At 38.9% G+C, this 25,316-nt stretch overlaps 1 protein-coding gene across 1 annotated transcript; it reads right to left on the reverse strand.

Moving 5' to 3' along the window:
- Nucleotides 1-5,198: 5,198 nt before the first annotated feature.
- On the reverse strand, nucleotides 5,199-25,194 carry LOC119906192 (N-terminal EF-hand calcium-binding protein 1-like). The gene is made up of 12 exons (XM_038723744.1): nucleotides 24,885-25,194; nucleotides 21,649-21,673; nucleotides 16,183-16,291; nucleotides 14,896-14,921; nucleotides 14,476-14,573; nucleotides 9,786-10,044; nucleotides 9,434-9,513; nucleotides 8,094-8,147; nucleotides 7,798-7,910; nucleotides 7,557-7,634; nucleotides 7,291-7,382; nucleotides 5,199-6,459 (listed from the first exon to the last, which is right to left on the reverse strand). Exons 1-12 carry the CDS (start codon nucleotides 24,999-25,001, stop codon nucleotides 6,431-6,433), a joined length of 1,080 nt encoding a protein of 359 aa, XP_038579672.1. The 5' UTR covers nucleotides 25,002-25,194; the 3' UTR covers nucleotides 5,199-6,430.
- Between the last annotated feature and the right edge of the window lie 122 nt (nucleotides 25,195-25,316).

A 25,316-nucleotide genomic window follows, 5' to 3' on the forward strand; every position in this document is an offset into this window, starting at 1 on the left:
AATGTAGTTCTCATTCAGAAATTGTGGAATAAATAATGGCAGACAATGGAAATGTTTGAAGTACCTCAGAATTGCTCTTGAGCTTAACCTAGTAACTTTCCACTTCCAGTAACTTTATACTTGCATCTGAGAAATATATATTAAGTCAGTTGTGGTATATAGCTAATTAAATAAAGGTTATGACATTTTCCATTTCCTGCTTCTTTTTACTAAATTTCAGAGATAATCATTGTAATTTTTATTGCACTATATTATTTATTACAGATTTACAGCTTACATACAGAACATATGATCAGTAATGATTAATAATAGCTGCACCTCAACCAGTTACAACATTAAAATGCTGACTGTAATGTAGAATCAAATTATATTATGAGAGAAAGACATTATCACTACAGCAATACAATATATTTTTATGTGAGTGCTTAGAATGGGTGGTGTGACAGGCAATAGACACATCAGGCAATAATTGCTTAATAATATATTGCTTGCACGATTGGATTGATATGAAAATGAAATGTTGCAACAATATAATGGTACATTAATTACTGCTTGTGGCGATCAGGTTGGTTCTGGATAGACCTTTTTATATACAGTCTATGGAATACACAGGCTGTGCTCCAGCCCACAGAGACATTTTAGCAGTGTGGAGGGCATTGAGGCTTATGCGATCAACCTGCTGTGAGAAAAATCCATGATTTTGCATGTCTTCTGCTTTCAAGTTGAGGTAGTTTGTGCTCATCACCTTCAGTAACTGCTCTGAGACAACAATGTGTTAAAAGCGGGACAGGTATTTGTGAAGCTACACTGGTTGTTACCCGAGGTGAAGGAAACATTTAAATCTTGACATAAAAGTAACAATTCCACAGTAGAGGAATACTCCATTAAAAGTCCTGGATTTTCCTGGATAAATGCTTTATGTAGGCTCTTCACAGTAAATATACCTGTATTGGTGTCAAAGGGCTCATTGCGACGAAGGGGTATTTCAGTGTTAGCTGGTCCTGGTGGAGCTAAGCCTGATTATATCATGCATATCTGGGGATTTTTGTGCTTTTAGATGAAATGAAGGATTAGTTGCTCTACATAATATAAAAAGTGTGTTTGATACTGTATAGGTACTAGAAACGACACCAGTATTTTAGAAAGCTTATCGCACAAGTCATTTTGAATGTAGCATCTCGATCTGCAGCTTCACTTCCAAATTCGATCATCAGATAAATGTGGAGGAGGGAAAGGTACAATGATTAGTGGTATAAGTAATAAATACCTCAATGTTGTACTTACTGGTGAGAAGGTTACTTACAGTTCCTGAGTAGAAAAGGAAGTTACTACAAACCCCTGGTAGATATTAAGCACATGGTGACATCTCTGTGAAACAGAAATATCACAATCTTGTCTGATATGACCCATCTGTCCATGACGATCAGTAAAACCAAGACCAATAGTACGCCGTTACAAAATGTTCAACTGACGTACATTTACAATAGCTTTGGCCATTTCCCCCACATATTTATGTCTTTCATTATACGGCCCAAAACATTTTCCTTTTTCTCATACTTTGTTTTACCTGTCATCTAACTTTCTACTTTAATTTAGTCTATTTCCATCATTGTCTTGTTTTGCTTTAATTTTATTTTATTTTTGTCCTCACTATTTTTAGTGTTCTTCGTTGTTCTCTTGTTACATTTTTTCCTTCCGGCTTTCTTTGCCCTTGCAGTCATCTCATATCTGTAATCTTATTTCACAGGCTGCTCCTATGTCCTCTGTCATCACCTTTTAATCCTATGAGCATTTCTTAATCTCTTTTTACTAAAAAAAATTCTCTCTCACTCTCTTTTACATTCTCTCCACCCATTTCTGTCTCTCTTACTTGTACATCTCAGCCGTCTGCCTCCACTCTTCCATCCTACTCTTTTCCACTAGATATTTCTTTTTCTTGCTGTTATGTGTTTATAAATGAGGAGAGACAGTGATAGCGTCATGATGGATGTTAAACCCTGTACAGCATACAACAATGTTTGTAGACACAGGAGGGATCAGATGTTATGTAGCGTTATGTAACTTGATGTAGGAAACACTTGGAATGAGCATGTGTGATGGTGTGCTGTGTGCATGTATGTGTGAGCGTGGCTATGGGAACATATGGGCATGCGTGGGAAAGTGATGAGAAGAAAAAAGGATGAAATAAGAAAAAAGAGAAATGGAGAGAGAGAGAGAAAATTAAAGAAAAAGATATGAATATAATGTGCATGTATGCACCCTACATGCACAATAATAATAATAATAATTTATAAGTTATACTAGAACTAGCTGGCTTCATTTGTAAATGGACCTCACTTGTGCATGGGGGCATTGTCATTTTGAAACAGGAAAGGGCCTTCCCCCAAACTGTGGACGGTGGAAGCACCATTGTATAAAATATAATTGGATGTTGTAGCTTTAACATTCCCCAAAATTTAAAATAAGGGGTCGAGCCCAAACAAAAAGCTATATTTTACCTGTGTTTTTCATGTGTTTTTCTTCTCTCCGTCTCTCTTTCTGTGAGCTGTGTGCTGTTCTTGTGTGCTGTTCACCGGTGGTGCTTGAAGCGTCGCATCCTCTTGAACCACTCCACTAATCTGTGGTTGGTCAAGTGCTTTTTAGTTCAGCCAAACTATCCAGATAGTGATTTAAGTACCGATCTGTGATCTGTTCTCCTTTTCAGTAAATTAACAGGAGTTGTTTTTAAGTGATCTGGAGCTTGCTGAGCAGGTACACAAGTATGTGCTTCAGGTTTAATCTTCATTTTTGGCACCTTTAGGGCAACAATGCCATTTAATAACCCTGATAACACTGCACAGTAAGACTTAAAACAATGAGTGTTTTTTCTTTTTCTCTCTTTCTTTATTCACTGCTGCACTAATGTTTACGTATTTAAAGAAATATTTCTTATCTGTACAAAAAATCATTCACTCTCCTTGTTTATTGGCAGGATGATAAACTTTACATAAGATGATGAATGTCATCACTCCTGTTTTATTCAGATCTACACCATATAACTGAAAAAAAAATCTAAATAGAAGCTCCACAGTTATTCTGTTTGTGAGCTGATGTACTCCTCCACATAAGATTGTGTCATCTGCCACTTATGCCGCGAATGTGTAGCCAATGGAAGTAGGCAGTGGAGCCCATCTGATAACACAGATCAAACGCCTTCTAATTCCATAAATATATTTTGTGCCTTGGGCCGTCAGTAATCCCTCCTTGATCAGCTGTCACTGTAAGCTGGCCTGGAAAATGCTAGAAGACATGTAACTGTACACATCGCTGCATTCCCTGAATCCTTTACTCTCACCTCCTCCTCCCTCCCTCCCTCCTCCTGTTACCTTGTAGCTTATCGCAAATCTGACCACTGGTGTGTGTCTATGAGTGTGCATGTGTGTGAGCCACACACACAGGAAATCAGAGTTCAGGCTTTCTGCTTAAGTTTGCTTCCCTTCGGCGTCAATGTGCCTTGACAGTTGACCCTGTCAAGGCACTTCACACACACCGTCTCTTCACACACCACTTCTTCCTCCCTCTCTTCCCTTTGTAATTTTTTTCCTGTGTTACTCCTCTCTCTGAATGGTTCATTCCCTCTCACCCAGTCTCCAACTATTCTAACCACATATTCTTAATTATACACAAGCACAAACACATGCACATAAACTCCTAATTGTTCAAAAAGCTGTGTAGTGACACTCAGGTGCATTAACATCGCGGACAGAAAAGCCTTGTCTACTAATGGGTGCAAAACATCCCAAATGGCATCCATTTGCAGGCAATTAATCCACACCATACTGACTGACTCGCCTTCTCTTACATCCACCTTACAGTTATAAGTGTCTGCTCGGTCTGCAGTGGAAATGGACTATTCTTTGCGCAATTTGCACTAGGAAATCACACAAAAAGACATAATGGCTTCAACATACTGTGTAAGTTTAGGAACAGATTCTGCTTTTCACTATTAACCTTTTATTTGAATTATGTGAGATATGTAAAAAGGATTCATATATGAACTTCTACTTATGAAGACTAATACTTTCACATGATGTTCGGTAACACATTACATTGGTCTATTTTTATTTCTTTGGGTTCAAAATATTCTAGGTTAGAGCTAGCTACTGCTACTAGCTAAGCTACTGGTGAGAGGCTGTTTCCACATACCCTCTCATAAGTGGAGGTAGTGACATCACAAGTGCTGGACCCGGATAGTTTTGTCAGTTTAAACTTAAAATGCTTACAACTGTCAAGATGTTAGTGAGAAAATTCTGATAAAAAATCAAGCATCATTCTGCTGGTTTTGGGTGTGTTGTTAATTATTTTGGTGGCATTTGATCCAAAACTGATTTAAAAAGAAAATGTTGTTTATACTGTACAAGTTACAGCAAGATACAGAATATCACTGCAGACTCACCGTTTGACCAATCTGAAAACCCTTTGAAACACTTGATATCGGCCATCTGGAGAACGACTCTGTTGAGTTTGGTAGCGTCTGAAGAAAGACTTGTGGAGATATAGATGTTAATTGAATTAGCATATTCTGAAAAATATCGAGTGACTGACTTGACCATAGGTTGCAGGCAAACGTTAGTCACAAATCAGTGGATGTGCTGAAAAGATTGCAGCTCTCTGGGACGTACAGATGATTTTTTAGATTTTTTTAAGTTAGGAATGAGAAATGTCAAAAAAATTTTACTTTACTTAATTTTAAATTTTATACATCAACTCAGTAGTGACCCGAGATCGTACAAACCGAATTTTGCACGAATCCATCTAACGAATTACGAGGTATAAACGTTTTGCAAGTGTAGCGCCCCCTAGTGGAAGAATATCACAGGACTGCTCGTGGAAGCTTAGGCTGAGCATCTGAACAGACGCGTCAAGTTTGGTGACAATAGTTTTTGCTGCCTAAACACTTTTAGCGGAGAAAAAGAAGAAAGAAGAAGAAGAAGAAGAAGAAGAAGAAGAAGAATCAGAACAAAACCAATAGGGCTCCCGCAGCTTCGCTGCTTGGATCCCTAATAAACATGAACACAATAAGGTGAGGTGGCTGCTTAATACAGAGGGCCATTTCAACTGTACCATTAATTTACTAATAAATATCCAGGATTTCTCTATTAGATCACAATTCATAAACACTAGTACTAAACCTAAACACGGGGACAATGAATGCATAATTTCATGAGACATTTCAAGTCATGAACTTTATTTCATGCCAGAAAACAAACATAGCATCCACATAACAACTGTATATTCTTCATAAAAGAAAGGATAAACACTTCAGAAAAGAGTGAACACATTCATTCCTCGCATTATCAGAGCAACCAAAGCTCAACATACTATCATACTATACATTTACCAATGTTCTACAACAATTACTTACATCTTTCTATCTTTCATTAACTACTGTATACAATCTTTATAGAACTTCTTTCTATTGTCATTATATTGAACAGTTTCTTCTTAATTTCTGTACGCAAAATATAAACTTCTATTTTGTGCGTACTGTACAGATACAGACTGCAAATGTAAAATAATGGCTTTTGAGTTTAATTATTGAGAATTATTTGGTTAATTGATATCATCCGCTAATGTCTCACTACACTTCAGTGCAGCTTGTTATAACAGCAGTTACAGCTACATGTTCAATAGACAGTCTACAATAAATATCCATCCGTCACAAGTAGGTCCATGTTTCATATTTTTCTAAAGTGCAGGAGTGACACAACGGATAAAAGTTTAGGTGTGGACCATAATCGTTCATTAACTATGTTTTATCTAATGGCTGTCTAACCCGTCAAGAAAAAGACGCTTGGTAGCAAAGCTTTGAAGGAGACAACAAAGCACAATACCACAGACAGAACAAGGGGAAATGCAAGTTAACCCTAACACTTTTTCTGTTTTTGTCTGTGCTGAAGAATGAGTGATAGATAGTGACGATAGGATGGACAGATCAGTTGTCATTCATATGTTTCTATTTCTGTGGCATCACTGACAACATATCTATTCTAAGATGTAGTTTTGATTGAAATAAACTAGCACTGAGAAACAAGAAATCATGCAAATAATTGTTTTTTCAGAGTTTTTTTCTTTTGTGTGTTTCTATTAAATCAGAAGCATGAAATGTGCCAAGACTGTTAAATGAATGTTGGTACAGATCTTGATCACACAATAAAATATTGCATTACCTTGATTCTTTCTCTCCATAGATTTTAGTTAGTTTCACTGTTGACTGGTTTATCCAAGTAGTCTTCTTTTTTTTATATAACCTCTGCGCATAGCTTTGCAAGAACAATCCTGATTATGCCATGAGGAAAAAGTAGATATCAGAGAGTAAAAAGATTAAACGATTATACAATCGCCTCTTCCTCCTGCTTTTATGGTGTTGAACAGCAGCAGCTTTGCTCTGTCAGTTGTTGTTCATAATCCACCAAGAGGCTGTTAAATGAAACAATCATCAAACATCAGTGATTTATGCTCCTTGACTTGACAGCAGGAAGAGAAACTAAATATAGACATGTATTTATATTTTTCCTTAAAGGATGGCTTTCTAAGATTACAATTCATTATCTAATACAGTACATCTCACACATTAGGCCGGCATTAACTGATTTTTTAAACAGTGACATATTATCACCACCACCTAAGTTGTTATGGTGAACTTGTTAGCATGTGTTAGTTTATTTTCCTAATTACATATCCAGCAGATACAAAGCAACATTAGCATTCATTTGTAGTTATGCTTCACCTGATAAAAGCCCAATATTCACTCTGCTATTAGCTCTGCTTTGATCTCCCCCAACTCCTGTGAGAAATATCAGTTTCTTTAGCTGCTAAATGCTACGCTACACTCACCAGCTTGTTGCTAACGTTGTCTACCATTTGGTGCTGGGCAGGTAGCACACAGTGGGTTTATCAGAGGGTTTTAGCTGAAATTAGCATCTAGAAATCGCGCTGATGAGAGCTGTGTGAGTGAACAAAAACAGTATGGCTTGGTTTTGTTTTCCCCACAAACTATTCTCCCAGAAAGACTTCAATGAGCTCTTAAATTAATTTAACTTATAATCTTTTGTATCTTGAACCGCTGAAAACCCCTGTTCATTGTGTGAGGCATATGTAATATTTCTCCACAAGGCCATGCTATTTTTCATTTTATTCTCACAGATTTACTAATAATAGCTATCATTAATTCATCAAACGGTCAACTAAATCACACTGGACTAAAATAAAAGCTTTCAACAAATTATTGTTTAAGGGTCTGGTTTCTACCTGGAAGGAGCATGGTGGAGACCATCTCCGGCCCTTCCAGTGAGTCGATAATGCAGCGCTGGAATGTCTTACTGATGGACGACTGCAGGTAGCTGAGAGGGAAGAGGGATGAAAAGGATAAGGCTGCCATTTGCCTCTCAACAAGGCAATTACACTTCAAAGAGAGCCTGTAAGATGTTTGGTTGCTGTGCAAATATTGGTTCAGCAGTGAAATTCACCGAACACGTTTTCTAGTTTAAAATGTCATGAAGCCCTTCTGATCCTACCTCATCCAAGAGAGACGGTCCTGCCAAAATTCATACATTATGAAGCATGATCTGTCTGGCAGGTTCTGGACTGAAACGCTAAACAATTTTAAAAAGACAAAGAGAGACAGAGAGAGAAAAACAGGGCAGTGTGGGTTATCTCATAATGTTTGGGAAAATTGAAGCAATATGAAGTGGCTGCATCAAATCACGGCGAGATCCTCAGGCAAACAAAGGCACTGAGGCAGACAAAGGGACATACTGCAGGTTATTCGGCTGGCTGCTGGTGGCATCTGTGTAGATTTTCAGAGCTTGCTGAAACTGCTCCACATCCCTCTCCTTCACAGACATTTGCCTCTGGACCAGAAGTATGTTCTAGAGAAGGAGCAGGCAACAGATCAGGCTACTTTTGGATTGTTTATGATTTCCAGGTATTCAAATTTATATAAATCAAATATTTAGAGACAAATGGAACACCTTAAAAATTAGCAACAACATTTTTACTGTACACACACACACACACACACACACACACACACACACACACGTTGGACTCACCGAATTATATGTTCCTGCCAGTGTGTCCTCTTTGAGAGGTTCAAGATGTGGGCTCTGAAAATGGGGGTATAAATATTTCAGTTAACACAAATTAGCAGTAGATTCAAGCTGGCTCAAAGGAATCCAGCAAAAGCAAGGCCTCTAGTTACAGTCTGTCACAAAGCATTGGCTTTCTCAAGGAAAGGGATCGCCCTATTCATATTAACCCTTTCATCAGCCTCACTGCAGCCCTAAGAACTGTGTTTACACTATTTTCTTGTCTGCAAAGCCAAGATAAGAAAATGTAATTAATAGTGAGTTAGCAGGCCAGCTTATTATCCATGCAGCACTGATATCTAACCCTCATCTATAATTTCAGATGACTATTTTAAGTTATAATAACTGCAAAATTAAAAATGAAATAAATACCACAGCAGCACCAAAAAGCAATTTTTTTCAGACCAGCAGGAAAATTATTGGTGGCTTTCTATACATTTGAAGAATTTCAAAACATCTGTAACCATCTGTTAGCCCAGAGCACCAATAACAGAATCTGTACAGAACTGATGCATCACCATCTACATATCTGTGTAAAGTATCAGGTTTTCGAACAACCACTGTGTCTCATCGGCTCACTGAAACCCTTTTCTCAGTTTCCAGTTTGAGTGAAGAACAGCATGTTTTCACAGGCTAGCAGACCTTATGCATGGCATTCAGTGTGTGTTGTTCAGTAAAGCTTGTACCATTATGTGGTACCAACATCCACATGAACTTTGTATAAATCACCCCCTCTGACAACATATTGGATCCCATACCGCAGGGAAAACACTGGTTATCTGCAAACGCACCGTAGGGCTCATATACAGTGTGCTTGACATTTCTGTCTGTAGCAGCTGAGTCTCTGCAGTTATACCTAAACTGCACAAAGACCAATTCTCCCTCAGGAGACAAAACTCACCAGTATTGGCTGATGTGGTCCTGCGGCTACCACGTTTTGGATGAAATATGCCAGTGATGCTGCTATTTTTAAAGGCTTAAATTCTTAAGAAAAAGAAAGAGCATTTGAAATTTGTTCAAAGATATGAGAAATTGCTTTTATGATGTGCACAAGTGACGCGATGATGTGGAGGCTGAAGAAGTAGTTTTGAGAATTGTGATCGGAGAAACATACCAATGCGACTGAGAAAATCTGTTAAGGAATATATCGACATTTTGGGAGACACACTTTTTATGCTGAGAATTAGATGAAAAGATCGACACCAGCACTCTCATGTCTGTCTGCTGGGTCTGGCTTCACTTTTAGCAGAGTTGGCTTAGCTTAGCATAAAGACTGGAAGCACAAAAACAGATTTTATACAAACCTCACACTCCAGTTTGTCCATGAGCTGCTCCAGTTGGTTGATCTGGGAGCCCCAGTGGTTGTCTGGCTCCACGCTGACCCCTGATCCCAAGAACCACAACATTAGCACAAGCCAAAACAACATTGCATCCACATGGCTGAATGCACTTGTTGTAAGTCACTTTGGATAAAAGCTTCAGCTAAATAAATGTAATGTGAGGTGAGGATGCATGTTTTGTTTGGATGACCTACTGTGAGTGCCCTCCTGAGCCCAATCACTGTAATATACCCTTTTAATTTCCAGTATTTTGTCAAACTTTTGCCATCATCGGATTTACCTCCAGTACCTTAATCACAATGTTCCTGAGACGTACCTGTGGTGAGCATGCCAGAGTAGGGGTCAGTAGGGGACAGACACATGTTCTTCTGAATGCGTCGGCCTGGGCGTTTGGCAGCCCTCTGGATAGGCAGGTCCTCAGGCTTCTTCAGTATCCTCCTCCCTGTACAGCCCTGGTCATGAACAGCCTCCATTGCGCAGTCCAGTGATGACTGAAGGGACTGTAGCTGGGTGGAGGTCTCCCTCAGCAAGAAGCGCGTCACAAACTGACCCAGCACCGATGAACCCTGGTACTCCTGAATGGAAGAATGAGGGTAAAAATGAAGGAAAGGAATCAGCCATGATGTGGGGAAAACAAATGAAATTCTCTTTTTTGTATCATTCATTTATTTATTTATTATCTTCTCGAATATTATCTTTAGTCCAAGAAATGTTTGTGTTTTCTCAGTTGCTATGCTTGACTTGCCTGCCTGTTAATCTTCAGCTCAGGTGTTAATATGAACTGTGAACATGTGGAGAAATAACTGCAAGTCCAGACAGCAACTGATTCTTGGTTCATTTCACGCTAAGCTTTTTGAGCAGTAGCTCAAGTGGCTGATTCTCAGAAAATCTGTCTCATACCTTATACCCTTAAAACCTTGTATTTAGAGGTTATTTGTTGTTTGTTAGGATTACGTTCTCACTCCCCCTCACGATCTTCTTATTGCAGTTATTTGGTCAGAGGAAACAAGTTAATACAGCACTATTCCCCAAAAAAATAAGGAGTAAATACAAGCCCCATCTACACAGCCTGTTCAAGGCGGGAATCTTGTGCCGTTATTCTGCCTCGCAGTTCTGTATAAAGCATACAAATATAGAGTCAGGGGGAAATTGTTGATTCACTGTTAATCTGGCGGCGGAGGTAGAACAGAGCCAAATTGACTTCTGTCTAAAATGGGGGCGCCACTACGACAGGATACACTAGAGGTTGATGCTGTTGTGCTACACTTCATGCCTCTTTTGCTTTATTGGAATATATAAAAAAGCAACGCTGGCATAATTATAAGTCTTCTTTTTGTCAGTACTGCGGGATCTCTGTGATTTTGTCACTGTGTAGATTACCCTGAATGAATGAATGCAAAACACACAAGGGGATATTGGTGAAGTCCAAGAACTGGAAAGTGATATTAAGATAATGTATGGATGTCTGGTGCCAGAGACCTTTCTGAGATGTTTCAGGGCTGTGGCTGCTGCTTCTATGCCAGATACATTTCTGTGGACAATGAACCCTCCTCAGCACTGTGGTGTAACAAAATAGAGTTCAGAAAGAAATGACAGGGAGACATTTTTTTTTACAAATGACCACTGAGCTCAATAGAATCCTTGTTTCTATGTGCTCCGTTTTCTCTGCAACAGATCCACTGCACTACATGAGAATTTCTCCTCCCTTTCTTTTCGAGACAGAAGAGCTGCAACACCACAGAAGATGTTTTCTCTTTATGTCTGGGCAACACAACAGCACACAAGAGAGGATATATTTGAGTCTGATGAATTCATAATATTACTGTTTGTTTTTCCAGGCTTCATGTACTATATTTTCCCCATCTTTTACCTAAAGCTATATGGGAGTCTTCGTGGCCATTTAGCACTGCTACAGGACCAGTTTTATTTTTTGTTTAGCAGCAAGAACTAAGGGCTACAACAGCATCTGCTCTTCACGGCAAAGAAAGCTTTTGATAGCAACATGAAAAATGCATGAGCTGTAGGAAGGCAAGGTTGATATAGAGAAGAGGAAATAGAAATAGATGTACAGAGAAAGGAGATAGAACAGAGAGAAAGAGAAGTGTGTGTGTCTGAGCAAATAAAAGGCTCAAATTAAGAAAAAGAGGGAAGGAAACTGAAAGAGAAGGAGAATGTTGGAATATAGAAGCTGGCTGTGTGTTTGTAGTGCAGTCATGTGGAGGACATCTGCGTCAGATCAGTTGGACAGCTGGGGGGTTTGTCAGCCCTAGTTACTGTCACCTACGCTTTACTATTGCCCTATCTTCTTTCTCTTACTATTATCAGTGACAGCAACTCTCTGCACTGCAGTGAAAATAAGTTCCTGCATACCACAGGAAACAACCTCATTATACTGTAATCTATTCACAATCCACACCTGATTATCTTCCCCTGCCAAATACAAATAAATATTCACCAGTTGGCTTAACGTGGAAGTTTAGGTGAGATCGATAAAGAGTTTTGAAGGAAAGTGTGTTTAGTGGATAAACACACGTGTTTCATTTTAATCTGAATTCATGATGGTAAAGCAACACACGAACATAGTGAGAACCAAAGTTGTTTTGCTAGATAGAGCAACCAGAAAAATCCCATCCCATGAGGAGCTTATTATGGAAGGATTAAAGGTGCAATGTACAAGAATATAAAGAGATTTAAGAGTTTAAAACATTCAAAAATGAACCAACATTATCAACAGAATGTGAAGAAAATTTCTGGTGTTGTGTCGAAGACATCTATGCATTGTGTTGCAGAGATATCTACTGAAGTTAGCGCGCTAGCAGCTAGTCCCAAGCCATAATGTCTACCACAAGAGGCAATAGTCAGATAGCATAGCTCAGGCCTCCTCCTGTAATTTCAGCAGGGAGATGTGTGCAAGCATTACACAACTATGTTACACAAGCTCTCTTAGCTTTTTTAGTCTAAGAAAAAACTAAAAAAAAAGTAAATACTCAAAATGTTAGGAAATTAAATATATTTTAACACCTTTTTTCCTTTCCAAACAAAAAAATCCAGCCATACACCTTCAAATTTCTTTCTTTCCCCAAACTAATTGCCTTGTTAACTCATCTTAAAACACACTTGAATGATAAAAAATAAAACTCTGTTAGTTTTGGTTAAATCTAACTTGGTAAGTCTTTCCACTGTTACAATAATCACCAAATCTGGTTTGTTCGAAATAAATCAAAGTTGTACAAACTTGGTGAAAACATGTTATTGATTCTACTGGCTACTAGTTTTAAAAAGAGAAAAAATACTTAATGTGACGTCTAATAATGGCCAATCCAATGCAATCAGTGCTGTCATGTGAAGATTTCAAATCTACAAGTTAATAGAGTATGTTGTCAGAGGTAGCCTAATCTTGTTCCCACGTGGAGGTGATTTATGTTTGATTGTGCATATTAAAGCATTACTGTGTTTCTGCACATTATTGAACCTGTTGTAATTGAAAAAAAAACTGCTGGTTCCAGCTTCTCAAAGGGGAGTATTATTTTCGCTTTTTTATACCTTAGTTGATTATCTCTGGGTTTTATTAGCCACACTAGCAGCACACACACCGTCACATTTTATAGTTCACATATGTGGTTTTGCTCTCCAGGTGCTCAGGCTTCCACCATCCAAAGACATGAAGGCTAGGTTAAGTGGTGTCTCTAAAATTGTCCTTAGGTGTGAATGTGAGTGAGTGGTTGTCTGTCTGTGTGGCCCTGCGATGGACTGGCGACCTGTCCAGGGTGTACCCCGCCTTTCGCCCGATGTCAGCTGGGATTGGCTCCAGCCCCCCGCAATCCTGTACGCAGGATAAGCGGTTGACAATGGATGGATGGATGGATATGTGGTTTTAAGCAAAATGTCTTGACAACTGTTGGATGGATTGCCATGACATTTGGTTCAGACGTTCATGTGGATGAATTTCAATAACTTTGGTGATCTATTATTTTTACCTCTAGTGCCTCAGGTCAAAATTAATATGGCCAACAGAAAACTAACTAAACTAACTTCCCAGTTTAGCTGTACTTTCTGTTTAGTGCTAATTGGCTAAATTAACAACTAATCAAAGATGATAATCATGGTGTACATGCTAAACATGCTCGTTAACAATGCCATTGTTAGCATGTCAGCATCTTGACATTTAGCATGTAGCTCATAGCACTGCAGAGCCGCTAGCAGAGCTGTAATCTGGGATCTGGAAAATTGTGTATTGTTCACTATTTTCTAACATTTTATACACTATGCAGTTAATTAACTAGGAGAAAAAAGGCAACAGATTAATAATGAATGTGGCAGCTCTATAAACTCCGTAGTAACCAATAGCCTATCTCTAATACCAGCACCATATTGTGAAATAAGTTTAAATTTTCAAAAAAGCCCAGAATGATGTGGTCACATAAATTGCTTTACTTCCTCTTTACTGGTTGCCCAAATGATTTACAAAGACAAACAGCTCCTCTTATCAACAGGCTGACATCAACTGTTGTGAGAGGAGGCCATTTTTAAAAGCACGGCTCATCTTGTAGGTTCTGTGAGCTCATGTTTGAAAATGTATTGTCAGTGAGGAGAGGCAGAGCATATAGCAGCCAAAGTCAGTCTTGCCAGGAGGTTTTCTTTTCTTCTGTATTGCCACGACAGCACAGTGATCTGAGAGGGTTTTAAACTGACTGCTGAGGCACAAACAAAAATGCCTGTCTAACTCTTGTTTTGGTTTGATCTGATCCACAAAACTACCCTGAATGTTTTATTTCTGGAAATGTGTAAAGTCTAAGGATGCAATTGTGACCTTTGGTGATTCCATAACTCCAACCATTTCATCAAGTGTAGGCCTGTTGTATTGAGAGCCACACGGCAGTGTTGGGAATTCAAAAACCCCTTTGACGAGTTCCCACAATAATCCATGTCAAATTAAGCGTATTCAGAGCTGGGATGCTTATTCAGGTTCATGGGAAGATAAGAATGGCCCCTCCATCATCACCCACCTCTTTAGTTTTGTCCATGGCCTTCAAAATGGCCACATTCAGCTTTTCCAGAGCAGACAGGACATTGACATATTCTCCCAGATGTGGAGTGAAGTACTCTGGAGGAGAAGAAGATTTGTTAAGCACTTTCACCACGCTTTGTGTCTGATCAGCACACTGGTCAGTGCTGTTTTCTGCAAGAAGGACATAAATCAATACGATACTGGTGGCATTAATTATAATTGAAGTCGTTTGGCCACCAATTGCTGAGTCACTGAGACTAAAGGCATGTTTGTGTTTGAGCTGTTGTCATTAGACAGCTTTAGTCAACAAGTAACAGCAAAAATCATGCAACCATAGGTTTTTGTGTGATCATATGTACTACGTAAGTTTTGATTGTGATTTTAGTAGCAAAATAAATCAACAATGACACATAATTACCTGAGAGTTTGTCTATCTCCAGGTTGCTGTGAGGCAATGGGAAGAAGACAAAAAGAGAAAATTTAGGAGCTGTCACTGGGAATCCTGAGAAATATTTTATATATTGTCAATGCACTTTAACAAGTCTAGTCTTTTTGTCATTGTAACCATGCTAGCAGCTCTAGGGATGTCAATTTGTCGGTCTGTCTATCGGTTGGTCCATCACTTTGATCCAGACTACTGGATGGTTTGCCATGAAAAGTTGTACAGACATTCATGGTCCCCAGAAGACTATCTATGGTGATCCCCACAGTGGGCGCGGGAGGGTTTCAGGTGAGGCATAGAGAGAGAGCGAGACATGACACTTGATGTTCTACAGGAAGTTATTGCATTTGACCTGTTAACCAACACGGTCAGCTGGAGCTGCAAAACAGGGTGTGACACAAAGCCCATGGAGGCAATTAATAGACTTAAAAAAGCATTTTTTTTGTATTTGCCATAAATAAACATCTGCTTAGAAATCATAGGAAAAAACGCTCCTCATATTTTACCACTTGCCTAGGAATAATTACATCTTTAATTTTTTTCTATCCAATCAAAGTAATACAGTTACATATGTGCACCTAAATCTGAAACCACTTTTACAGCACCCAAGTATAGTACAGTGTAATGTACAGTGTTAATTGTAAAGTACTGTGATGTATAGCAACTGATTTTACACTGGCATGGTATGGCAAAAGGTCTTGAACATAAAATTTGTGTGCTTTAGATATTTGTGGTGTTTTAATTTGATTATTTTACCATCAACATTAACTATGTAATTAAATATCTCAATTAGTGCAAAACTAGCATGTTTAATTGTTTGTATTGCAAGCTTTATTGTTTATTGGGGTGTAGTTAAAGCTGTAACACCTGAGATGTCATTCTTCACTGTGAATGACTTCAGTGATACACAGTGATATCTCATTTCTATTTCATCATTGTTGTGCCCACGAACACAGCAAAATATGGGTATATTTTTTGTCATATTTCCAAACGTTTTTTATTCCAACAAATGTTTTTCAAGTTTAGTTGTAAGCACAGGCAAATGTTTACATATTTCACAATCTTATTTGTACTCATGAGTGCGCAAACAGAGTGCTGCAAACTCAGGGGCGAGCTTTCACGCCAGAATTGAGGCTCTCAGTGGAATATTGACATAATCTTTATTGAAGTGAGGCACTGACATCTCCCTGCCAGGCAGCATGGGAGCAGGAGGCTACAGATGGCAGCGGAGTTGGAGGACGTCCAAAAGGAAAATGAGCTTACTCTGTCTGCTGCCTATCGATGGAGTTATACAGCTCCTGCATCTGTTCTTCAGTGAGGATACCATCAGTGAAGTATGACTGGAACTCCTCCAAGGACAGCTTCCCGTCGTCTGGAAGGAGACAACCCATGAAAATTAGACTGCACTGAAGCCTGAGAGGTTTTATCACCTTAAAGGATTATTTCAGTATTTTTAAACATGGGCCCCATTTTCAAATATTTTGGTGTTGAAATGACTAGTAGGTACAAAAAGTTTTGCAATCCATGTTATTTTCCCAAAATATGGGAAAATAGGGCCCAGGTTTAAAAATACTGAAATAATCCTTTAATAAAGAGTTTGTTATTAATTTAGTGGCCACGTTTTATTAAATTAAATAATTTTAATAAAACATGGCCACTAAATTAATTCCAGTGGTAAGCTCAAACCTGTCAATGACAAAACTTTAGGCAAAAAAACATGCTTAGAAGTCTTTCCAATAAAACTGAATTCACCTTTAACAATAATTTCCCCTTATACAACTCCATCAATGCAGCAAATGGTTATTTGTTAGTGACGTGATAGTGCTGGAAATCCAATGTCTGCTCTTAGAAGTAATAATTACATAATTGAGCACCACATTTCCGTATTAAATGAGACCATATCGTTGCTTTTATTCCTCACTGCAGAAACCTGAGACTGCAAAATTATTTACCTACTGTCCTGATTTCTGTTACAGTTTATTCATCCTATTAAAAGTTTGCTACAATCACATAAACATTGTTTTCACATCCACCAATTCAATGTAAGTGTGTAGTTAATGGCAGATCAGAGGATAAACAGTGTCTGCCACTGATTAGCAGCATCTTGGGCTGAGGAAATTGGGAGCAAGGATTGAGGGCTAGTTTGAGTAGTCAGAGCACAGCTCAATAGCGATCAAACTTCAGGCGATAATGAGATCTCGCCTCCATCTCGCCAGCTTTTCTCTGTAAGCAGTGAAACCCTTTGAGACCTGGCTCTGAGATCCGACTGAAAGGCCCGAGCCAACAGTAAATCATATCATCTGTTAGTTTGTAAGAACAATTTTGACTTCTTGCCAGCTTACACAGTGGATGGCTCTGGACATAACGCATTTGCAGCAAAGGCTTGTTAGTGACTTTACACATTTCCAGAAGAGATTTGCTTCTGATCTCGGCAAGTTGTACGCTGTGTTTACTACAAGTAACATTAAAGTGAAGTGTTTTACATTGTTCTGCTGTTGTCGTTAACATCCTTAAGATGGAAATATGTGCGTTTACTTCATTTAACATGTGTTGTGGTCTGGATACACTGAACCTCAGATGGAGGATGAAGCTATTAGAGAAGGCAGTATTATAACTCCTTTTTCAAACTACCCTGTAAATTTCTTCTTTCCACATGATGTAGGAGTAAACACGATCTGTTGCACATCTGAGTCATTCTCCAGCCTTCTCCAGAAGAACTGCTTTGGTGCAGATTCACACCCAATTAGAAACCCGAATACAACTTAGAGTGCAGCTCAGGTGGCATAGTATGCAAGTGTTCACAGTTTCTCAGAGAGCAGAGCTGCAGTTGTAGAATGGCTGAGCCTCTCGCTATACACAGTGTTTGTCTCACAAGCTAAAGGACAGTAATCTATCCAGCATGTGCTTTGCCTGGAGGATTTATGATTTTTTCCAAATTTATTCACTTAATGATTGATAATAATTTGTGCAGAAGTGAGCTTTGAGGGCATTTCATAACAATTAGTATCGCAAGGATTAGTCAGTTAATTGATTAGTGAGACTGTGTTTCTGTACCATGTATGTTTTCTGCCCAACCTTCCACCATTTCCGGTTTCTGGTGTATTTTGAGATTAATTTGTTTGTCCCTTCCCCTCGGCTACTGTCCTCCAGGTAATGAATTTAACAGTCTCATGCCACATGGAACCCTGACAGGCTAAGGGTTGTGTACAAACTGTCATGTCAAGCCCATCTAACTCATCCAACTCCTGCCACTGTGTATTGAAAACTGCACCAGTACAACATTTCTTACCAGCAGCGCTAGGCTGTCCCAAACTGAACAAAACGACAGCATTACAGGTTGTTTGGTCAAACACTTCAAAATGACTTGTGTTAGGTTTTATTAAAGTAGAAGTAGAGCGATGCTTTCATAGCAAGGGCAAAGATTTGCATATAGGTAGGGACATGTACCTACCAATATTTTGGGAGTACAGAATTGTCCCTACCAATATGTTTGCAAACTCATTCGCATTATATTTGGAGTGATAGTCGTAGATAATTCCGATGTGCCCTCCCAGGGGTTATATCAAATTAAAAAGCTGTTCCTACGCACCTCCCCCTGCTGATTTTGACAGGGAATCGTTCATAAAAGATATTTAGTGCTCTGCTAGTGGCACATTCATATGTGAGTGCTCTGATTAATACATCCATTCTTTGATTATTGTTTTTATCTTTTTATTTTAGCAGCCTTAGGGCTCGTGTCCATATAGCATTTTTCTCTCTCACAGCACAAACGCTTCACCCCAGGGCTTTTTCTGCCAGAGAAAAACATTTTATGAACACACACTTGTTGTTATCTGGGGGGGTTAGGGTGTTGTTGTGTCCTTACCAATGTCGAAACTAAACCTACGCCCTTTTTTTTAAATAGCATATAGCATAGCATACAATAATAGCAACCGGTTTTGTCATTTATGTTGGAGGATTTCTTGGATTAGTTTAGTTTAGATTACCATCAGCAAAAATTGCTTAATCATCAAGCTATTATAGCAAACAGTTGATGCCTCAAGATTCTTAAATGTGAGGATTTTCTGCCTTTTTTTTGTTTTATATGATTTTAAAAAAACTGTTTCAAATGTGCAGCTTTTGCAGCAATTGATCCAGAGGCTTTGTGATTAACAACTGTCAATACAACACCTCTGCAGGGAAAAAGATGGATGATAAATCAGTAACTCCTGTTAGAAGTGAGGCAGCTTACTAGCTTTAATAGTTTGACTTCACATTGATTGAAATTCCAGCTCTAACTGTGACCTAAATGAAAATCTCTCTCTGAAGCTTCTTTGAGGCAATCCTAAAGCTAAAAGTGCTAAAAACCAAAGAAGCACCAATAATTCATAAGGCCCACCAGTGCAATAGAAGAGAATATCAGAGATAAGAATAGACTGGAGAGAAAAAATAGATAGTAAATAACTCACTTTACAGAGAATACAAGAATTTCCACTTACTATATTGTCTTATAGTTATTTGTAATATTGTGCAGTATATTAAGTTTAAAAACACTTTGCACTTTCTGTACATCCAAATTCAAGAAATAGTCAATGGATAAATGACAGCTGAATATTTGCTTTTCACAAACTGCTGATAATGTTACTCTTTTGCATCCAGAGCTTAGGCACTTTTGTACATCGTTGCATCCTGTGAGGATTCTGCTGTAGTCTGCAGTCCTCTCTGTTACAGCACTGAACACAGCAATAATTTAAAAATTGCAAGTGAAGTATAGAAGGTGGAAACCTCACAGTGATCCTTACTATCTGACTGTTTAGAGTGAAAAGTTAAAACTATATTATGCACCTTAATGGAAACTGTTTTCCAACAATCAGAAATAAAAACTCATGAAAATAAAAAAGGTAAAACAATACAGGCAGAAAAACATTCTAACCATGTTAGAAAACTAGTGTGGTGTATGAAACCAATCATCATTTTTCAGCTTGTAATAACAGCTCAGCTCAGATGATGACACTTGTGTGTTTGATGTGAAAGTCTCCTGAAGGCAAATCTTATCACACTTCACAAAATGCACCACTTTTCCACAAGAGTTAATTTATTTTTAAAGACTTTATCTAATGGCTGTGTTTGTTAATGGTTTTGGTTGGATCCGAATATCACTGATTACACTTTCAGTTTCATTGTTACATTGTCCTTGTTTACTCTCTCTTTATCTCTGAGCTCACTGTGCAGCAACGTGAAACTAATCAGCACAAAGCTGGTGAGTAAAAGCACTCAGTATCTACTTAATATTCTTGCATTCATACAATGTTTTTTTTTTTGCTTTTAAAAAGTATAATTCCTCATTACAATAGCATGGAGGAATGTGAGTGTAGTGGGTTGGCAGCCAGCCCTCATTAAGTGGTAAATCCGCAGTGCTCAAGGCGTATCATGGCAGCCCACTCAGTGCTGATTGGTAGGAGGCACTTTCCTCTCGGGTGCACAACTCAGTGAGTTCATGAAGACGGGAAGCAAGCAGAGCTGCAAATTGAAGATAACTACCACAAACATGCGACAGTTCTTTTCTCTCACTTTATCATTCTACAGTGAAAAATAAATACTTTGTGCGAGTGCGGGAGGACGGCGAGTAGAAAGAAATAACACAAGGAGCAGACTTGAAGCTTACAGAAATGCATGTAATGGAAATACTTATTGAAATGGAGTCAACATCTATTTCCATTTAAACGTCACACCTCTGTTGTGTTTATTAGCTGCTATGTTTTTTTTCTGATTCACAAATCCACCCGCCCTTTCCTTCTACCTTGTACAGTTTCGTCACAACTGCCGCGAAGAAAAAAAAAGCATCTTCTAAGTGATATTTCATTATTCACAAACTGAGGATTTTTCCTGTATTTAAGTATCTCCACACGAGCTGTGAGGCACCCCAGAGAACCACTGCTCATAGCACCACATGTTGCATCATTAATCCTGCTCTTATGTAACACATTCACTATCCTCCTGAGCAATCTGATCAGAGTTCGGAGATACTCTACATGCATTAATCACTTCCCCCTTTTGCATTTTACATTCCATTAAATGGAGGTACAGTGCATGGATAAAAAATTAAGAGCAAAAACATTTTCCTGTTTGGCAGCATTGTTTTGTCATGCAAAGCAAATGATTTCCTTTAATGTGAAGAGGGGATTTAAATGTAACACTGTATCACATTAATCAAATGTAACAGTGACATGTTTAGGGGGAATATATTAAATTCACATTAGACTATAGTGAATTTGTCCCTTTTTTAATTTAAATGTTAAAAGTGTATTTTCTACCGAGTCAAGTGCCAGCCGAGGCCACAAATTAATGTGTAGCAAGATATTTGGGCTACAATTATGTTGCCGTCTCACTGAGGAAATATCACTGGATATCGCTGAGATGAGCATTGTGTGGTGAGCAGCTGCATCAAAGGAGTTCATCTTCTCAAATCCAATCACATCACAAAAAGATGCAGCTGCACCTGACCCTGGATATTTATATCCTTTCTACCTGGGTCTCTCAAGGATGGCAGTAAACCAAAAAACTCCACCAGTGTCACATAAATCCCCTCTGAGCCAAAACAGGCCGCCTGTCTATACAGAGGCATCAAAGTTGTGCCTTTTTCTTGCACTGGCCTATCTCTTTTTTTGTGTGAAAACGCCTTCAAAGAAATTTTTAATTGAGTTTTAACTAGCCAAATAATCAAATTAGCTGCATATTTTACTTACTTACCATTTTTGTCTGCCCGGCGGAATATCTGTAATAAGGGAGAAGATCATGTCACAGTTTTTAGGCACAAAAACACATGACAAAAAACAGTGGAAAAAACACAACAATATTTTTTTAAGCACACGAAGTACAGTGTCTTCATGCAGTAACAATCTATTTACACGTGGAGCTATAATCTGAGATAAAATGCAAATACTTTTGCCTATTGGAGAAGCAGTGTTGCAAGCCAGTCTCCACAAATCCGAGGCAACAGCTGTTTTTTCCCCCTATTTCTTTATGAGGCAGCGCAATTTCCACATTTCAATAACGAAAGCGACATGAGACATTTCAGGAAATGAAATGCTGACATTTATTTTCACCCAGCAGGAGCTTTGGAATGATTGCTTTTATGTTCTTCCTCTCCCCGGGCATTGAGAACGATCCACGCTGCTGTAAGATATTTCCCCGGTTTTGTGCAAAACAGCAAGCAGGAAGTGACAAGTCCTTTCTATTCATTAACATATTCTGTGTCAACAACGATAAATTCTTCATTAATGTCTGTATCCTCTTCACTGTGTAATACCAAATCTGTGAGTCAGATCTGTTTGTGGAGTGTGAGGTGTTGCATGTGAGATCTGAGTGGAACTTCTTTCATTTCAGAAAGAGGTGGAGGGGGGAGGTCTGCTCAATAAACCTGTGCGGACCAATAGAGTCCAGTGGCTGGTCGATTAACTGTATTATTGGAGTGGAGCGGTGCACTCACATCCAGCTGTCACCTCTTGACACTGACCTCTACTGAGCCTCACAGAAATCTATGCAAGAAACAATAGAACTGAACATTTCTATAGGATTAGAAATATTGCACTGAATATCTCAGGAACCTGGAAAACATTCTGTCTTTATGGCCCAATACAGAGTGCACTTAAGCATTTTTGAGCAAAGGCTGTACGGTTTTTACTCCTGTCTTGTATAAACGTGTTTTAGCAGATTCTCGAAAAGTGATTGCATTGATCACCCAAGTCTGCTTTAATTTATTTAAATCTTACACTATCACTGTATGGTAATGCAGTTGTCGTGATGTTCACTATGATAGATTGCACAGCTGAAGGTAGATTCACGAATCCGCTAAAGGACTTTGACACGATACGGAAATGAATGGAAACCAGAGGCTGTCAGGGACGGGAGAGCCAGACCAGTTTTAGATTGTTGAGGCTGTTGAATACCAACACTGACTAAAAGCAGTAAAAGATTGTCAGATAAGTCAAAAATACAATTGAATACTGTCCGTCAATAAATAATATGGTTAGTACCAAGGAAAACAGTTTTTAGATACATAAAGAATTAAATGTATTACTAATATCTATTTGTTAATGTGAAGTAAGGTACAGGACAGCTTTTCAATCCATTATTTAAGTCAACGGATTGAACTCCAACCAAAAACGCCTATTCAAAACATAATTTAGCATTTCTGCAGTGTCCTCATGCTTATTGGCTGAACCCAAAACCAATTTGAATATCTGTGATAAACTGACATTGGTCAAAATATCTGGGAAACTATTTGAGAGCAATAAACATTGGCTGTAGAGAAACCTGAGGAGGAGATTTACTGGCCCTTATTCCTCCTTTGTGCTGTCAAGTGGGAGGTTGGTGGAGTCGATAGACCTGCTGTCATCCCACAGAGCCAATGACGATCTTCTAAAAGCAGTATTAGCTGCATGGATGCTGCACGGTTGTAATTTCGATCTCAGCCAGTCCCTTGGGCCTGTTAATATGTCACACTGGGTCTTATCTGGAAACAATAAAACTACAGCAGGGATGAGTAACTGGCATTCTCAGAACATCCATACAGCATACCAGCTGTGTATGAGAGGCACACCGCTGCTTCCCAGCAGCCTCTGAAGCAAATTATTATCTCAGAAAAAGAGCACCAAAACACTTCTCAGGGATGTGAAAGCCTTCACGCAACGGTGAGTCTGTTAAATCAACAATGAGTGCTTCAACCTGCCTAATTTTATAAATACACATTTTTGAGATGAAAAATAAACCGCACATAAAGCTTCCTCGAATTTAAGTGAGCTCCATGTGGAGGAAGAAAAGCACAAATGAGGCTCATTTTTCTGTGAAATATTGTAGATAATAACAAAATCAGTGGAGGTCAAGTTGGATTAGTGGACTTCCAGTCTAAATTTATGCAGCTATTAAAGAATAAATGACCGCCCTTTAGCCACTGTAATATGTTAAATGTGGAAACACCAGTTTGGAGGTTATGCAGTGTTGGGCGGGAGAGAAATGCTAACTGCATTTAAACCAAATGCGTACTTGCTGCAGTCAGATGTTCCCCTCACTGGCCAATAATCTGCACCGAGGAAACTGGAGGATTGTCTTTACAGCCAGCTGTCAGTGAGTCTATTGCTGGGAAATGATTCTGTCTTGTATTTTTTGGTGTTTTCTGAGTGTCCTCAGTAAACCAGATTAAAGGCTTTAAACATACAGCATTTAGTTTTAAAATATAATACTGCATGTACACAGTTGTCTTTTATATGGAGGGATCACTTGCATTTTTTTTTCATTCTGTACCAAAAAGAAGAATAACAGGCAGCTGAGGGAGAGAACATTTCTGTGCATGTAAATCCAGCCCTCTGTCAACTGTGCAAGCAATATCCTGATTACATCATTCAAATTTTAACATTTTTCTATTTTTATGTTTCTTTTTCGAGCTGTGTGAAGGGAAAGCTGCTCATAAAAAATGCATACCATATCATGTTTAATATAGACACCATGCATGTTTCATCTAGGGTAAAAGCAATGCCAAGACACTCCTTTTCAGGTGAAAATAAAAGCTGGAAAACAACCACATTAAAACAACTGCATTGTAAAGTTTAAAAGGTGAGATGAATCCAAACATTTGTGTGTCAGATGACTGTGTTGGAGCATCTCCTTTGTTATTCACGCGCTAATAAGCATGCACTCACCTCTCTTACACAATAGGATTGCTGCATGTCGAGCACATGTGAATGGGAGGCTGACAAGCCATTAGCTCAATATGAACCATTCATAAAGAGCAGAAATGGATTACTCATAAGTGTACCTTTGTAAGATGACCCTCCAACGAGGTGGATGTGAGCAAATCATTTCTAAATATAGACACAATCATGCACACAGCTAATCATAAGTGTTTCTAAAAGATGTAATAATAAGATATGCATTTTGAAGCTATAACACCACCTAAACATAACAACACCAGTGTATAGCCTACTTACATCCTGAACAAGAGAGATGCCTTGATTGTGGTTGCGGTCAAGCTCCTGCTGCTTTCTCAAGTGCTCGTGCTTGGCAGACTGCAGACACATGGTGATCATCTCTGTACAGGCCAGCATCTTGCCGATCTCGATGCGATTTCTGACCTTTTCTTTCAAAACACAAGATTGTCCTGTCCCTGCGGTTTATTTTGTTTATGTATGCGGGAGCTGTTGTCCTTGTCAGGGTGGACGGCGGATGATGATGTCGGTCCTGTGATCCAGTCAGGGGGAGATGGACTCACCCAGCCTGCTGCCCACCGCCTGCACGTCAGAGCTGAGCAGAGTAACTCCGCCTCTACACGAGCAGCAGCAGCGATTCATAAAAGCCAAAGCCCGAGGAGTGCACCACCTGCTGGTGAAAGAACACACGCACACACACCCGAGAGAGAGAGA

Source organism: Micropterus salmoides, unplaced genomic scaffold (genome assembly GCF_014851395.1).
Source record: "Micropterus salmoides isolate LMB-PRFRI ecotype aquatic unplaced genomic scaffold, ASM1485139v1 Ms_hic_scaffold_16, whole genome shotgun sequence".
NCBI lineage: Eukaryota > Metazoa > Chordata > Actinopteri > Centrarchiformes > Centrarchidae > Micropterus > Micropterus salmoides.

What these genes read in the sequence shown, in the direction of transcription:
- LOC119906192 (XM_038723744.1), bottom strand. Translation starts at nt 25,001, where the DNA reads ATGCTGGCCTGTACAGAGATGATCACCATGTGTCTGCAGTCTGCCAAG. An exon ending in ATCGATAGGCAGCAGACAGA is followed by an intron (nt 14,922 to 16,182) that starts GTAAGCTCATTT and finishes ATTGCCTCACAG; the next exon opens with CAACCTGGAGATAGACAAAC. An exon ending in CTCTGGCATGCTCACCACAG is followed by an intron (nt 9,514 to 9,785) that starts GTACGTCTCAGG and finishes TCTTGGGATCAG; the next exon opens with GGGTCAGCGTGGAGCCAGAC.